At 43.4% G+C, this 16,491-nt stretch overlaps 1 protein-coding gene across 1 annotated transcript in view; it reads left to right on the top strand.

Annotated features, from left to right (window-relative positions):
• Positions 1 to 15,186, top strand: part of spock2 (SPARC (osteonectin), cwcv and kazal like domains proteoglycan 2) — a 71,732-nt gene extending 56,546 nt beyond the window's left edge. The window contains exons 7-10 of the mRNA XM_052041612.1: positions 1,501 to 1,719; positions 3,996 to 4,058; positions 9,383 to 9,520; positions 11,044 to 15,186. Coding sequence (XP_051897572.1) covers positions 1,501 to 1,719; positions 3,996 to 4,058; positions 9,383 to 9,520; positions 11,044 to 11,189 — 566 coding nt within the window. The 3' untranslated portion in view covers positions 11,190 to 15,186. The remainder of the gene's footprint in view (positions 1 to 1,500; positions 1,720 to 3,995; positions 4,059 to 9,382; positions 9,521 to 11,043) is intronic.
• Positions 15,187 to 16,491: the final 1,305 nt, after the last annotated feature.

The raw sequence follows: 16,491 nt of genomic DNA, 5'->3' as shown, positions 1-16,491 counted from the left end.
TTGGAGGAACAACACCTAATATTCTGCCTTGGGGGTCTCCAACCTGATGGCCTCAACATCGGTTTCTCTAATAACTCCAGTAACCCCACTCCTTTATCTTCCTTTATTCCTCTGGCTTCCTTCCCCCACCTTGATGACCTGCCCATCTCCTCTCCTCCCCTCCCCCATCATTTATTCCATGGTCCACTGCCCTCTCCTACCAGATTCCTTCTTCTTCAGCCCTTCTACCTATCACCTCTCAGCTTATTACATCTTCCCACCCCCTCCCCCATAAACCTACCTTCCCTTTCTCACCTGGACTCATCTATTACCTGAGCTCACTTATCACCTGCCTGCATGTGCTCCTCCTCCTCCCCCACCTTCTTATTCTGGCTTCTGCCCTTTCCAGTCCTGATGAAGGGTCTCGGCCCGAAACATCGACTGTTTATTTCCCTCCATGGATGCTGCCTGACCTGCTGAGTTCCTCCAGCACTTTTTGTGTATTGCTTTAGATTCCAGCATCTGCAGAATTTCTTGTGACTCAATTGGCTGTAACGTAACTACACTGTACATTATGTACAATGTACATTATAACGTAAATAATGTACATTCCTTACAACTCAGGAATGTACAGTGCCATTCCTGAGTTTGTAACTGGCATTGTATTAATCCAAGTCTTTTCTCTTCACACTGATATTTATCTGTGGTTGGCGCACCTGTATAGCCAGGAACTAGTACATCGAATACCTGTCTAGGCAGAACACTGGACTGCTCCAGGCAACAACTGTCTCAGTTCCATTCCATTCCCCAGCACGGCTCCTTAGCAACAAAGCTTTCAGGTGATTGGTAAAGGAAACAGAACAAATCTCTGTTAATCTGCTGGTAGGTTGGATGTTGGGAGAGACTGGCTGAGAGGTAGCTTCAGTGGTAGCTTTCTCGAAGGAATTGTTTAAATCCTTCTAGGAAGCAGAAATGCAGAGGTTATGGGGAAAGAGCAGAGTTGTGAGACTCTTTGAATGAGCCGTTACAGATTTGTTGAAGAGAATGGCCCCCTTATGCGCTGTGATTATGTGTTTCTACTAGTTTGGAAATTTGCTTGTCTTTCAATCAATAGGAGGGAGGAATGTGAAAAATAATTGAGATCATTTCTTCCAATTGGGCTCCGAGCTTTGGAATGGATTTGACCCACTCCTACTCAAAGCCCTGCACACTTCTGATTCCCCCACACCACCATTCCACTCAACCCACATCAATAAACACTTCTACTGGTCATTCGTCCCATGTTTGGATCTTGCTGTGTGCAAGATGTCTGTTGGGGAACCAACACTTGGGGATTTTCACATCCTCAGGATGAAAATGTCAGACCAATGCAAATCCTGGAAACCAGAATAGAAATTGCATCGCATGTCAGAGAACGATCTCGATAGAAAGTAACATCTTGGATGTCTGCAAGTTAACGTTATTGTTTTGATCTAGCTCTGTGTCTCTGTAAGTTGTAACCTCTGTTCCTTGTCTCCAAAGTGTTGGATAAGAGCTTGGTAGCAAGCTGCAGGGATTCGATTGGCTGGATGTTTTCCAAGCTGGATACTGACGTGGACATGTTCTTGGATGAGACAGAGCTTGCGGCAATCAACCTGGACAAATATGAAGTCTGCGTGAGACCGTTCTTCAACTCCTGTGACACTTACAGGGATGGACAGGTTTCCATGGCCGAGTGGTGTTTCTGCTTCTGGAGAGAAAGTACGTTGCACAGTGATGCTGTTGTAGGCATTTGTGGATGCTCCCTTCAGGGTTCATCTGTTCTCTGTAGTGATGATAATGCAAGTATTTATGGATGGTCCCTCATTTTAAATAACGGCCATATTCTGTGCTGTGAATATAGTGTGAGCATTTGTGGACAGTCCCTTACTTCAGGAGTGACATTTTCTGCATGATCATACTGCAGACATTTATGAGTGGCATTAGCATGTAACATTTTCTGTGCTGTGATAATAAGGTTAGCATTCATGGATAGTCACTCCAGGAAATGTACTTTCTACTTGTGCGTGAGAGACTATTTGTGGATAGTCCCTTACTTTAACACATGTCAAATTCTGTACAGTGATAATGGCCCAAGCACCCCTTACATCAGGAAAGATCCTGTTCTGTGCAGACAAGTGAACAAACAACTACTTATTTAAGAAATGAACTAATATTCTAAATTAACTTCATCAAGCAGTCTTTCAAATTATTGCCTCTGTTGCAGATCTAACCCTTTTAAAAAGCATCCTCCCTTCAAAACTTTCCCCCATATTCACATGTTTGTGAATCAACTTTTTAGTCTCTCCCCTAAATTCCTTTTCTTTCTGTAACCACCATTTCGAAACATCATCCTTGGGACACGGACCTCACCGACAAGATCAGCATTTATTGCCCATCCCTACTTGCCTTGTGAAGATGGTGATGTTCTCCTACCTTGAATGAAGCACTCCTTCTGGTGAAGGACCATGCTACTCAGTCAGCAGTTCCTGGATTTAGCCATACTTGTGGTCAACACATTTCAGAATGATGTGTAACTGGGAGGAGAAATCTTTTTGTAGAGCCTTCTGCAAAATCATTGTTATCTGCTACAATTGCCATTTGATTTTTATTTTTATGTGTTTTGGGGCTGAAGAGAGGTAATTATAACATATAAGACATAGGAGCAGAATTAGGCCATTCGACCCATCGAGCCTGCTCCGCCATTCGATCGTGGCTGATGTATTTTTCCCTCTCAACTCCATTCTCCTGCCTTCTCCCTGTAACCTTTGACGCCCTTACTAATCAAGAACCCATCAACCTTCGCTTTAAATATACCCAATGACTTGGCCTCTGCAGCCATATGTTGCAATGGATTCCATGGATTCACCACCCTCTGACTAAAGAAATTCCTGTTCTAAAGGGATGTCCTTTTATTCTGAGGCTGTGCCCACTGGTCCTAGATTCTCCCACTGCTGGAAACATCCTCTCCATGTCCACTCTATCCCAACCAATATGTCCCAACCCATCTCTGGCTACATTAACTTGGGTTCCTTCATTGGTTTCTGCACAAACACTGAATCCAAAACTGTGCTAACTGCATCCTAACTTTCAGTGTCCCATTCACCCACCATCTCTGCACTCCTGACTTGGGCTCTCAGTGCAACAAAGCCCAGGTTTGAAATTCTCATTCCATAGGGCCTGACCTCTCCTGATCTCATAGCATCATACAGCACAGAAAAGGCCTCCCGATCCACACGGACCATCCTGCACCCATTCACCCTAATCCCATTTTTATGCTCCCCACATTCCCGTCAGCTCTCCCCAGTTTCTACCACTCATCTACACATTAGGGACAATTTACAGTGGATAATTAACCTCCCAACCCATGTGAATTTTGATGTGGGAGCAGCCAGAGGAAATGCACGGGGTCACAGGGAGAATGTGCAAACTCCACACAGACAGCAGCAGAGGTCAGGATCGAACGTGAGGCGCTGGAGCTCGAGGCAGCAGCTGTACACGCTGCGCCACCGTGCCACCTACCTGCAATCTCCCACAGAACTACCTACCTTTGAGTTCTCTGCATTTCTCCAATGCTGACCTTTGTACATCTCTCTGTGTCTGTGATTTGCTGCAAGAAACCTTTTCATTGTTCCTGTTCCTCACCATTCTTGAGCATATGACAATCAACTCCATTGGACTTGATTTGATCTCTGATTTTTATTGCTTATTCTGCTTTCAATTACCAAGCCCTTAATCTGTAGACGTCCCTCCCTGAACCCACCTTTTTCTCCACACTCTCCCCTTCCGAAAGTCTGAAAAACAATTGCGCAGCAGCTTCATTAAAGTTGATGGAACTGAATTTCAGAGGCAAAGTTTAGTGTGGGTGACCAGGGACAAATACGTACCACTGTACTTTGACCAAACATTTGGTTGTCTACCCTTGTGGCTCTGTGTTGTTTGATAACATGCTATATAAATGCATGTTGTTGGTGAACTCTCTCTTTGTGTCATTGCAGAGCCCCCCTGCCTAGTTGAACTGGAAAAGATCCAACTGCAAGAGGCAGCACAGAAGGTGCCTGGTGAGTCTCAGCTGGAAACTGTAAGTTTCTTCACACCCTTGGGGATTCTGTAGCTAGCACGCTGCAGAACCAGGATCGTGGCCAAATGAACCCTTCTGTACAAATAAGTAACTGCAGCAGTCTCTGTCTGATAGCTAGAAATACATCAGGAATGGTGATGAACCAATCTTTCGTTGGACACGTAAACCGTAGCTGAATAATCCTGTGCTGTGAATCCCCTCCAAAGATGGGCAATTTAAATACAGTTAATTAAATAATCTGCAAGTAAAATGATATCATTAATATTAACGTGCGTGAAACTATGGACGGCACACTGGTGCTGCTGGTAGAGCTGCTGCCTCACAGCTCCAGGTTGAATCCTAATCTCGGGAGCAGTCTGTGTGGAGTTTGCACTTTCTCCCCGTGACTGCGTGAGATTCCTCTGGATTCTCCAGTTTCTTCCCACAATGACATGTAAGTTGGTAGGTTAATTGGCCACTAGTATGTCGATGAGCGGTAGAATATGTGAGGAAGTTGATGGGAATTTGGAGAGAATAAACAAAGGGGGTTAGTGTAAATGATTACTGGATGGTCGGTGTGGACTCGTTGGGCTGAAAGGTCTGCTTTAATGCTGTGGAAATCTTTATCCAACAATTGGCTGGAGGAACTCAACGTGTCAAGCAGCATCTGTTGGGGGAAAGGTATTGTGGATGTTTCCTTTGCCCCCACAGATGCTGCTCGACCTGCTGAGTTCCTCCAGCAGATTGTTTGTTGCTCCAGATTCCAGCATCTGCAGTCCTGGTGTCTTCAAAATCCTTATCCATTTTGGCCTGTACGCATTCCAGTTACAAAGCAAGCACTGATTCTTAACTGCTCTCTGAAAATGGTCTAGAGGCCATTTAGTTGTACCAAGCTGTTATATCAAAAGAGGAACTATAGAGGTTCAAGAAACGAACTCACCACTATAAGGATAAAACCATAATTATATGGGGTTTTAATCTATTATAGGTGGGACATCCCCAAATTAACAGTAATGGTGTGTGGAGTTTGAATTCATGGAATGTATGAGAGATGATTTTTTGGATCTGAGTGTTGGGGAACCAGTGACGGAGTAGGCTGCTTTTGATCTAGTATTGTACAATGAGAAGTAGTTAATGAATAATCTGGTGGGACCTTGAGGGAAGAGCTATCATAATGCGATAATGTTTTATAGAAAGGTTGAAAGTGATTTAGTTCAGTCTGAAACCAGTGTCTTATATTTAAACAAAGATATGAAGGGTGAGTTGGCTATGGCAACGAAGAGAAAAAAGTGGTCCTGCTGGGGTTAATGGGAGAAGTTAAAGATAGTTTAATGTCAAAGGAAAAGGTTTCTGAATTTGACTAAAAGATCACAGAACCTGGGGATTTGGAAGGTTTCTGAATTTAGTAAAGGAAGACCGAGACATTACTAAGGAAAGAGAAAGCCCCTACACGGTCAGCCCCCACGTTATGGCTGTTCAGGTTACGGAAATTCACCCTTACAGAATTCACACATCACTACCCAAAAAGTTGAGATAGGAAATAAAATTAAGTCTCACGGAATTTATGTGGAATAAAGGTAAATAAACACAAAATTAATTTTATTTTTCAACTGGTGTTTCTTGATGCACACACAGATGATGGGGCTTCATGTAACGGAAAACGGCAGTACGGACTGTCTTTCAGGAATGCAACCCCCTTGTAAGGCGGAGTGGGGCACCAGATTGTAAAAGCTGCTGCAGAGAAGTAAGAAGGAAAATATTTGCAGAAGTTAAAGTGGGACAAAATTAGACAGGAGAAGATAATTGGAAGAAGAATGAAATGGAGGAGAATTGTATCTGTGAGTGAATGACAACCTCAAAGAAGGCAGCATTAGTGAAAAAGTTGGAGAAATTAATGGTGCTAAAAGCAAATAAATCCCCAGGAGCTGGTGACCTGCATCGTAGGGTTTTGTAAGAGGTGGCTATGGAGATGGGGGATGGAGTGCTTGTCATCTTTCATCGTGGATGGGAGATGCCTGGAATCTATTTTTTAAGGAAGTGTTAGGAACGGCCCACTCGTTTCTGCTTTCAGTTCTTACTTTCTTATGTTTATTACAATGAACAATCATGGATTGGTATTAAATGCTGGCCTCAGACATGACCATATACAATGAATGATTTCTTTTTAAAGCAGCATAGATTGAATATGTCAAAAACTACAAGGTTGCGAGAAGCATGGTGTCTTTTTCTTTGCAGATATAACCCCAGCGTAGATACTGAGCAAATTCAAACAGGAAATGTTCATTTCATCAATGACACGTTTTGAGGAAAGTTATTCTCAATTACCCTGTCCATAGTGTGAGGTTATCCACTTTGGTTCTAAAACCTGAAAGACAGATTATTGTCTGAATGGTGGTAGACTGGGAAAAGGGAAGGTGCAGCGAGACCTGGGTATCCATGTACCCCGGTTGCTAAAGGTCCAGTGAGCAGTTAGAAATACAGATGTTATGTTGGCCTTTATTGCAAGAGGATCTGAATACAGGAGCAAGAATCACTTGCTGTGGAAGTATAGGGCCTTGGTGAGACCCTGTCTGGAAGGTTGCTCTTACCATATAGAAAGTGCAGCAAAGGTTTACTGGACTGATCCCTGGGTTGACAGCCTGATGTATGAGGGAAGATTGAGTCTCCATTCAGTGGAGTATTGAAGAATGAGAGAGAATTTAACAGCAGTCTATAAAATTCTAACAGTACTAGACAAACTGAATGCCAAGCAACAATGCGAGTAAATGGGAGACTTTAGAATAGATACTCAAAAATTGAACAATGTTGGCCAATGAATCCCTCAACCTTTAGAACTTAAACAAGTCTATATTCCAGTCATATACCAGTGAAGTTAGCACCAGAATGTTCCAGATGGTGCAGAAGCCAGAACCAGGACTCACAGCCTCAGGATAAGGAGTGTGCCATTTAAAACTGAGATCGGGCTCTTCTTTAAAATAATGATAGAAGGCATTTTATGTCCACATGAGATATTGAACAGAGCCTTGGTTTAATGCCTTTCCAATAGATAGTATCTCAATTGCTGTAATGGGACTGGAGTATCAGCCTGGGTTATCACAAGATCATAAGACAAAGGAGCAGAAGTAGGCCATTCGGCCCATCGAGTGTGCTCCGCGACCTCACCATGAACTAAACTATCCCCATCCAGCCCCAATTCCCGGCCTTTTCCCCATATCCCTTGATACCTTGACTAATAAGATACCAATCAATCTCCTTCCTAAACACCCCCAATGATCGGGCCTCCACAGCTGTATGTGGCAATGAATTCCATAAATCCATGACCCTCTGCTAAAGAAACTTCTTCTCATTTCTGTTCTAAATGGGTACCCTCTAATTCAAAGACTGTGCCCTCTGGTCCTGGTCTCACCCACCAAGGGGAACAGCTTAGCCACATCTACTCTGTCCAGTCCTTTCAACATTCAAAATGTTTCTATGAGGTCCCCTCTCATTCTTCTGTACTCCAGTGAGTAAAGTCCAAGAGCCAACAAACGCTCATCGTATATGAGCCCTTTCATTCCGGGAAATGAATATGTGCTCAGGTATCTGGATTGGGACTTGAATCCACAATATACACGAGGCTGAAGGTGCAGAAACAGGTCATTCAGCTGAATGGGTTTGGACTAATGTTTATACTCTGTACTAGCTTCCTCCCAACCTGTTCCACCTCGCCTGTCAACATATTCTACTGGTCCTTTCTCCCTCATGTACATACCTAACTTCCCCTTGAATGAATCACATAACTTTACCAAAAATCATTCATATACCCCAACTATTGCAAATGGTAATTGCATATTTGAAATTAAGACCATTGATTATAGAGGATCAACCATTTTAACAGATAAAAACTAAGCTCCAGTGGAAGCAGTTTGAGGAAGTCTCTTTTCAGAAGTGTCTCAAGATTATTGGAGAGGTGTCTCAACTTATTACCAGTAATACAAATACAATTACGTTAACAGTTACATAAAACAATGTTAATTTTTTGATAATCATACACAAATATATTACCAAAGATCATACAACATACACAATAATTATTAATATATATGTACAGTAATAAATGTTATTAAGTATATGTTTGGTATATGACTGGAAAATTGACTATTCTAAAGGTTGAGGGACTCACTGGCCAACCTTGTTGAATTTTTAAGTATCTATTCTAAAGTCCTCTTGTAATACTTTTCCCTCACTCTCATTGTTGCTTGGCAAGATTGTGAATTGCCTGAGCCACAACCGCCTTATCCCCACCTTGTTCACTCACCCCACAGGCCTTGTGAAAAAGAATGCTTCCTGCTCTGTATTTGGCCCTTGGTTGCTGAGTGAAACACTCCAACATGTGCCTCTCTCTTGAAATGTTGCCCTGTCACTTTGGGAAAGAACCAGCTGCTGACCAGCTGGCAGATCTGGTTGACATTTGTGTGAATGGGGTGCCACGGGGGTGGAAGGGATGGTGGTGGTAATGTTCAGTTGTGCACCTGTATTTACCCCACACAGCTGGACACAGACCTGCTGCGTGAAGAATGATGGTCAGGCAGTGTTCAAGGCTCTTCCATTGTCCTTCCAGCTTGTGCAATGATATCCAGCCCTGGACTTCGATTTGAAAAATACTTTCAGCACCAAGGTTTGCAAAAGCAAATCAAATTGTAGGCTGATCAGCAGATAAGTGGTGGTTAATGATTAGGCAGTCATTTGGATAACTGGTTATTTGCAGTTTGAGAAGGTCTAAGCTAGAACAAATTGAGAAGTAGATTAGATTCTTTCTGTAATTTATCTTGGCTACACATGTGCAAACACCAAAAAACACGTAAACTCAGATGAGTTAATGGCAGTTTGTTTGGCAGAATGGTCTGACAGGTTTCCCCCGTACATTTACAGGATGTGGCAGGGCTGGCATTTATTGGCATCCCTTGCTGCTCAGCTACCCAGGGCTGTCAGAGGGGGAGTGCCAAGGTTTTGACCCAGCTCGATGAAGGAGCAAGGCAGGATAGTGTGTGCTTTGGAGGGAGATCCAAGCTCATGGTACCCCATGGTTCTGTGCCCTTGACCTTCCAGGGGAGAGGTCACAGGTTATTATCACATAGTTGCATGTGGGAGCTTGCTGTGCGCAATTTGGCTGCTGCATTTCCCACATTGCAAGAGTGATTGCTTTTCAGAAACTGCTTCACTGTCTGCGTAAAGCTTTGGGATGTCCTATGGTCCTTAAGATTGAAAGGCACGTTCTCTCTTCCACTGACTTCATGACCAGGTTCTGCCCAGTCTATGTGACTAATCCCACACTCTATTTTACAGGTACCTTCATCCCAAGCTGTGATGAGGATGGCTACTACAGGAAGCTGCAGTGCAACACCTACTCTGGCGAGTGTTGGTGTGTTGATCAGCAAGGCAGTGAGGTGACTGGAAGCCGTGTGAAAGGGAACCCTGACTGCGGTAATAAAGTTGTTTTACCTGTATCTTGGCAGTTCCCCATCCTTCCTCCCTCACAGTCACCTGCATCAAATGGAACTCATCCTGAGCTTTGGGTCTGAAACATTGGACTGAATCCTGCTGGGTAAAGCTGCCAGTTCTGTGGCTGACTGCCAGTCCTTGTAGATTTTTAGATGTAAAGGGGATCAAGAAAAGAGATGGTGGGGTAATCAGGAAAGTGGTACTGAATGGTGGAGCACGTATGAGGGGCTGAATGGCCTACTCCTGTTTTGTTTCTTATGTTCTTATTTACCCAAGTAAAGCCCAGCAAATCTGGGATGCGGAACTGAACTGTAAAAGTCCTGGATCGACAAACAGTCTGCTGGAGGAACTCAGCGGGTTGAGCAGCATCTGTGGGAGGAAAGGAATTGTTGAAACCCTGAACCCCTGCTGCAGGGTTTCAACCTGAAATGTCGACAATTCCTTTCCTCCCACAGGTGCTGCTCGACCCGCTGTGTTCCTCCAGCAGATTGTGTGTTGCTCCAGGTTCCAGTGTCTGCAGTCGCTTGTGTCTCCATTGTAAAACTCCCAGACCTGCTGACAGACTCGAGTCACTGACTCCGCATTGTCCAGCTATGGAGTGTGAGCTTGCTAAGATTCCTCCACAATGATGTTCCCAGAGCTTATGGATTCTGTGCCAGGTTAGACCTGATGCAACATCTGTGAGCTAGTTCATTTCAGCCAAGATTTTGTGACTGACAGGGAAGGAACAAAAGACAAGGTTAGGTACATTAACTTTTAATGATTATATGTTTGCAGTTATGTATCCAACCATTTAAGCATTTTAGATGATTGACAGCAAATTGCTTAATTATTTTTAAATCTTCTAAAAGTCAGGAGTAAATTAGTAAATTGGCTTATTATTGTCACATGTACCGAGGTACAGTGAAAAGCTTTGTTTTGCATGCCATCCATACAGATCATTTCATTACAACAGTGCATTGAGGTTGTACCATGATATACCACGATACCATGATATGAGTATCCCACATAGCTTGCAGACAACACTGGGAGGTTTCCTCCTACATCCCAAGGATGTGTGGGTTGGTAGGTTAATTGGCCACTGTACGTTACTCCTCAGTGTAGATGGGTGTTGGGAGAATCGGGGGTGGGTGAGGAGTGTTAATGGGCATGGATGAAAGTGAATATATAAGAGGGAAATAAGTGGGGGAATGGGACTGATAGTTGGCAGACCCACCCCTATGTACAAATACTGCAGATGCTAAAAATCTGAAATAAAACAGAAAGAAACTGCTGGAAACAGACTAATGGTGCAACAGATTTCCTTCCCCAAAGGATATTAGTCAACCCGGTGGGAACAACCTGGAAGTTTCGTGGTCACCATCACTGACACCAGCTTTTTAAACCAGATTGATTTAATTCCTGGAATTCAAATTTCCCAGCTCCCACAGTTATATCTGAACTCGTATCTCCGGAGCTTTGGTGCACGGTGATTGAACCTAATTCTCTGCCCGTTTCTCTTGCAGATGATGTGATAAGTTTCTCGGGAGACTTCGGCAGTGGAGTCGGATGGGAGGACGAGGAAGAGAAAGAAGCAGAAGAGAACGCTGAAGAAACGGAGGAGGAGGAGGGTGAAGTTGGGGAGGCCGATGATGGTGGTTACATTTGGTAGAAAAGCAACAGCTACACAGTTAGCACTACCAGCCATTTGGCACATATTCCTCACTCTTCATAAGCCACTTTGACTGATAATTATCTCATCCTCTGTCCCACAGTGTACATGATCACCAATGACATCCCTGGCACCAGTGAGTACATCATTGACACTATTAACTGCACTATTTCACATGACTGATTTATCACAGTAAATACTGAGAAAAGCAAGATACCATCAGTGAGTGACCCTACTCATCAGTAGAGTTGCCAACCACAGCCCAGAGTGTCGTCAAAGCTTCAGTAGGGAGAGGGTTGAATGAGGGACTCTTTGCTGTGGGAAACACTATCAAAATAGTGAAATAGAGAGATAAGGAACAGCTGTTTCATTCTGAAGTAATGTTAGTTGAGCGTACCGTACACCATTTGCCCCTGCTGTCCCTTGCTGGTTGATCCTCACCACAACCTGTCACCCACAGGCTGTCACTTACCACCCCTCTACATTGGAAGTTGCAGAGGTTTGTTTCATGAGTTTTTATTAACATTTGCAAGTGGGGAAGCTGAAGGTCATCCACCTGTGGTAGTGAGAGGAAACAGCTACAGGAAACGCCCTGATAAAGTCCAAGTGCAGTTGTTTGCCAGCTACACCCCAGCCTTGGGTAATACAGAAGGGAAAATCACAACAACCAGACTTCGGGGAGAAAACAGCAATCACGGCACATTGGGGTGAACATTTGACTTTGGCCGTGAGCGCTGAACAGATGCAGCAGTGGAACCAGTTGCTGGCACGGCACAGTCGATGCAACGGGCCTGTTTGGCATGAGCAGTCAAAAACAAATCACTGCCCCATGTGAAAAGTGTAGGGACAGCACGGCTGGGAGGAAGCTCGGCAGCACACTGGGGGCCTTGGCATGAGGAATAAGTGTGTGTCCAGGTTGTGATCTGGTTTGATGGCAGACGCCACCCAATGGCAGATGGTTCAATGCTATCAGCACAGGACAGAACTGCTGAACAGGCATCTTCAATGTTTTTGTTTTCGGAACGGCCCATGTTTCTCTCTGGAAGCCATTTGAGACCGACTAGAGCACTGGAAAGATATGACTGAAGGTAAACCCCTGAGTGAAACAGTATCCTTAGCAGAACACTTACCCTATCGACAAACACCCGGTTCAATGTCAGTAATTCCTGCTACCAGGCCTGGCAGTGTGGACATACACAAGTGTTGAAGAGTGCTGGAGTTGTTGGTATAGTGTTAGTGAAATGTTTTCTTTTATTGGTGCTTGTGCCCAGTGTTAAATTGACCTTCACACACAATCCACCCACTCCTTCTCCATAATATCCGGTTGAAAGTATACCAGCAAAAACTATACACTGCTGAATGATAACAACGATTGTCTAATTCACTAGGTGTGTAGGAAGAGAACACACTCTCTTCTTCTGTCTATCTCTCTGTCTCTCTTTTTCTCTCTCTCTCTCTCTCCCTCTCTCTCTCTCACACACACACACAATTTTACATATATGTGTACTCACTTAAATTTACACACTTGTGTACTTTCATGGACTTTCTCACACACACACAACACACACATACATTCAGATCCATTCCTAGTTGCTTGTGCTATTTCTTAGCAAGTGTTGACTGATGGATAACAGAGAAATGTCACACAGGAGCAGTGGAAAGGGGAATACTCTGAAGTTGCAGCTAAGACCCTGGGGAGTAAAATTGCCCCACTCTCTGCTCGTCCATTCTTTTTGAATTAGGAACAATGTCTTTTTGTTGTTAGTAACACTGGACTTCCTTGGGATGTCCTGACACACACAGTGACTGAATCAGAGCAGTATAGAAGCTGCCTAGCTCTGCAGGATCATTTATTTCAGCCAGCACAGGTACAGTGGGGGAAATACTGATGACACAAGGGTTAGAATAGTCACAGTGCGACCAAACCATGTGAGCCATTCAAGAGGCGGTTTTACAGTGGGTTGGAGAGATGGGAGATGCAGGGGGCATGGGATCATAGGTTTCTTTTGGAAAGATCAGCAAGAATTCCTTGTTTATCATAATGCCAACCCTTGGTACTGTCATGGTAAAAGGTGCACTGACACACACAAGCGGCCTGCACACTGATCTGACCCCTCACACATTCCGATCCTCCCCCCATACTCTGTGCTCCACACATACCTGCACCCCCACATACATTGACCTCCACCCATGCCGACTATTGCGCTGATTCTCATGCTCGTGCTGACTCCCACAGTGACTAGTACTGATCTCCCAAACATTAAGCCTCGCCTGAACAATTGCAGATGTTTGGGGTTACATTAGGAAGCCGCAGCCTCTAGAAGCGAACTTTTCTTGGGTTTTTCATGTGCTCTGATGCAAGGTGGTCCCAAAAGTTTCCTTTTCACTTTGGACCATGGTGTCAGTTGCCTGATTTTACTCACTGGTTAAACTTTACTCCCAATTTCATTGGGTTTTTGAGTGAACAAAGTCAGGAGCAGCTTCTTACAGGATGGCCCAGCTAATATTGTCTGTTTTACGTCCTCCCTCAAAGTCAAAATTCCCTCCAGCCCTTTCTCTCCACCAGTCTGCTAACGGTGTAAAAGCAAAGGCACAAAAGTACCATCAAGCATGATGTAACAATAGCCATGCATCGTTATAGATCGTACCTCTGGACCAAAACAGAGAAGCGAAGAGCAAGATCGCTCTTGTTACAACTTGAGCTGTTGTGACTTTATTACCCGAGCATCCTCCCTGAACAATGATTAGTTGAGTGTGTGTTTGTTTGGGCTGACCAGTTTGAATTGACCTACACCGTTCCTCCACTTTCCACTAACATTTGCTTTATGTTTGTGTGATTTGTAGCACAGAGCACTGACAGCCATACACTTGGCCCGAAACCATCCTCTTGATTGTAGCATTCACTATATCCTCCAGTTAATTACTGCAAAACTAACTCCAATTTTTTACTTCACTATTCCATGTGGGTGTGACAACTTTTGCGTTGTGTGTGTGATGTGATCATGGGTCCCGTGTAGTTCAAGTTTGTAAGTGAAAATCGTTTGAAGATCAGGTATTACAGTGGTGTGATGTTATTCACCGCTACAGATCAATGGATCTGTTGAAGCTGTAGGAGTGACCACAGAGGGTACTGGAGTGCATTAGTGTAGTGTTTAGAGATATTAGCACTGTTTGAAATATGGGAAAGAACTAAAGAGTTTCTTAAGGTTTGGGGAGAGAATGGATCAACAATTAAGAATGGGGGAACGTGTCCATAACAGAATGATCATACCTGGACTTTATCTTAAGGAACAAATGTTTATGCTCTTGCTTTAGATTTTATTGTGTTCTTGTATATAAAGGGAAAGGTGAGCACTGCAATATGGCTGAACCATTAGGGTTTAATTCCCCGTCCAAGACAAAAATACCTTTTTAATATTAGCATAACTGATAAGGCAAAGGCACCAGAGACTCCATCCAAATGCAACTTTTGTCCGTTGATAAATGGTTAAAGGAAAGTTACTAAAAAAAGTTAACAGTTACCTTATGTTTGCATGCCTGACTTTCAAAGGAGCAAATGTGCAACACATGTCTGCTTAAACTGTATGATCAACGTGTAGCACAATGTAGACAAATAGAGGGTGCAATGTAAAGTCAAGGAGTAGTTCGAAGTAGAGTGCAGTCCCACTCCTGCACAGTACTAGAGATATTTAGAGAAGGTGGGTTGGGGGAAGGAGAGGAAGGTCAGAGGAACACTAATGTCACAATATGGCTGTGAGGAGTTCTATCTGATTCCCTTGTGTGGACCATTGAGATAATCCATAATGCTCTAATAATCTGTATGTAGATCAATCTCAATCCCATATTTCATTCACTGGATAGATTAATGTATGCCTTGAGGTCCATGGGATTTACCCAGAATGTATAAATCTTGTTGTACTGAATGTTAACTGCTTGGAGATGTCTTATTCTCAATATTTACATTGTATTTGATAATAAAATAACCCATTTATCCGAAGGCTGATGTCAGTTGTTATTGGGTGTGGTTAACAGAGTTTTACCACACCTCACTAAGTGTTACACATACCCATTCCTGATTGGTTCCCCCACTTTCTTGGTTGAAAATATGGGAGTGCCATTTCTAAGTTCCTTAAAGTTGATTGGCTGGTATTTAAAGCTATTCCAGCCATTGGTAAATTGGTTTATTATTGTCACATGTACCGAGGTACAGTGAAAAACTTTATTTTACATGCCATCCATACAGATCATTTCATTACAACAGTGCTTTGAGGTAGTACAAGGGAAAAGCAATAACAGAATGCAGAATAAAGTGTCACAGTTACAGAGAAAGTGCAGTGCAGGCAGACAATAAGGTGCAAGGCCATAATGAGGTAGATTGTGAGGTTAAAAGTCCATTTTATCATACTAGGGGACCGTTCAATAATCTTATAACAGTGGGATAGAAGCTGTCCTTGAGCCTGGTGGTATGTGCTTTCCAGCTTTTGTATCTTCTGCCCGATGGGAGGGGGGAGGTGAGAGAATGTCCCAGGAAGGTGGGGTCTTTGATTATGTTGGCTGCTTTATTGAGGCAGTGAGAAGTGTAAACAAAGTCATTATTCCTCAGGTTAGATTTACCGGACTGGCTGTTACACAAATCTATTAATTGTGATTTGAAGTTATTAAATACTGGGACATTCCTCAGGAAAAAGAGAAATTTGGTAGTTTTTCTGTCTGAACAGCATTGAATTTACCTCACACTTACAGACCATGAACCATCAAATACCAGCTGGTATCTTGGTCCATACAAGGTTTCTCTTTATCACTTTCTATCAGCATAACCTTTTCTCCCATATTCAGCTCTTCCTCAAAGATATTGGTGCTATTCAGCTCAACCACACCATGTGGGACTGAGTTCCATACTCTAAAGATATTTATCCGATCTATTGGATTTAACAGTAACTGTCCCATATAGAACATGGAAGAGTACAGCACAGAAACAGGCCCTTCAGCCCATGACATCTGTGCCGGCCATGATGCCAAATGAAACTAATCCCATCTGCCTGCACATGATCTGTATCCCTGCATTCATGTTCATGTGTCTGTCTAAATATGTGTTGCTCTTGGCAGTAGGCTCCACACAAGGGCACTTTTCAGCAATTTCTTCCTTTCACTCTTTTGTCTAGAGTTAAAACATAAAATCAAAGACATCAAAACACAAAGCCCATAGCTGACAATGAAATAATTACAATTACTTTGCTCTCCCTCTCAATGTCCTCATTAAAACTTTTAATTGAAGGCTTGACAAGTCCAGGCTGGATCGGCG

Source organism: Pristis pectinata, chromosome 30, assembly GCF_009764475.1.
Source record: "Pristis pectinata isolate sPriPec2 chromosome 30, sPriPec2.1.pri, whole genome shotgun sequence".
In the NCBI taxonomy this organism is placed as follows: domain Eukaryota; kingdom Metazoa; phylum Chordata; class Chondrichthyes; order Rhinopristiformes; family Pristidae; genus Pristis; species Pristis pectinata.
Note: the sequence above shows the minus strand (reverse complement) of the source record. Positions and strands in the feature narration are given on the sequence as shown.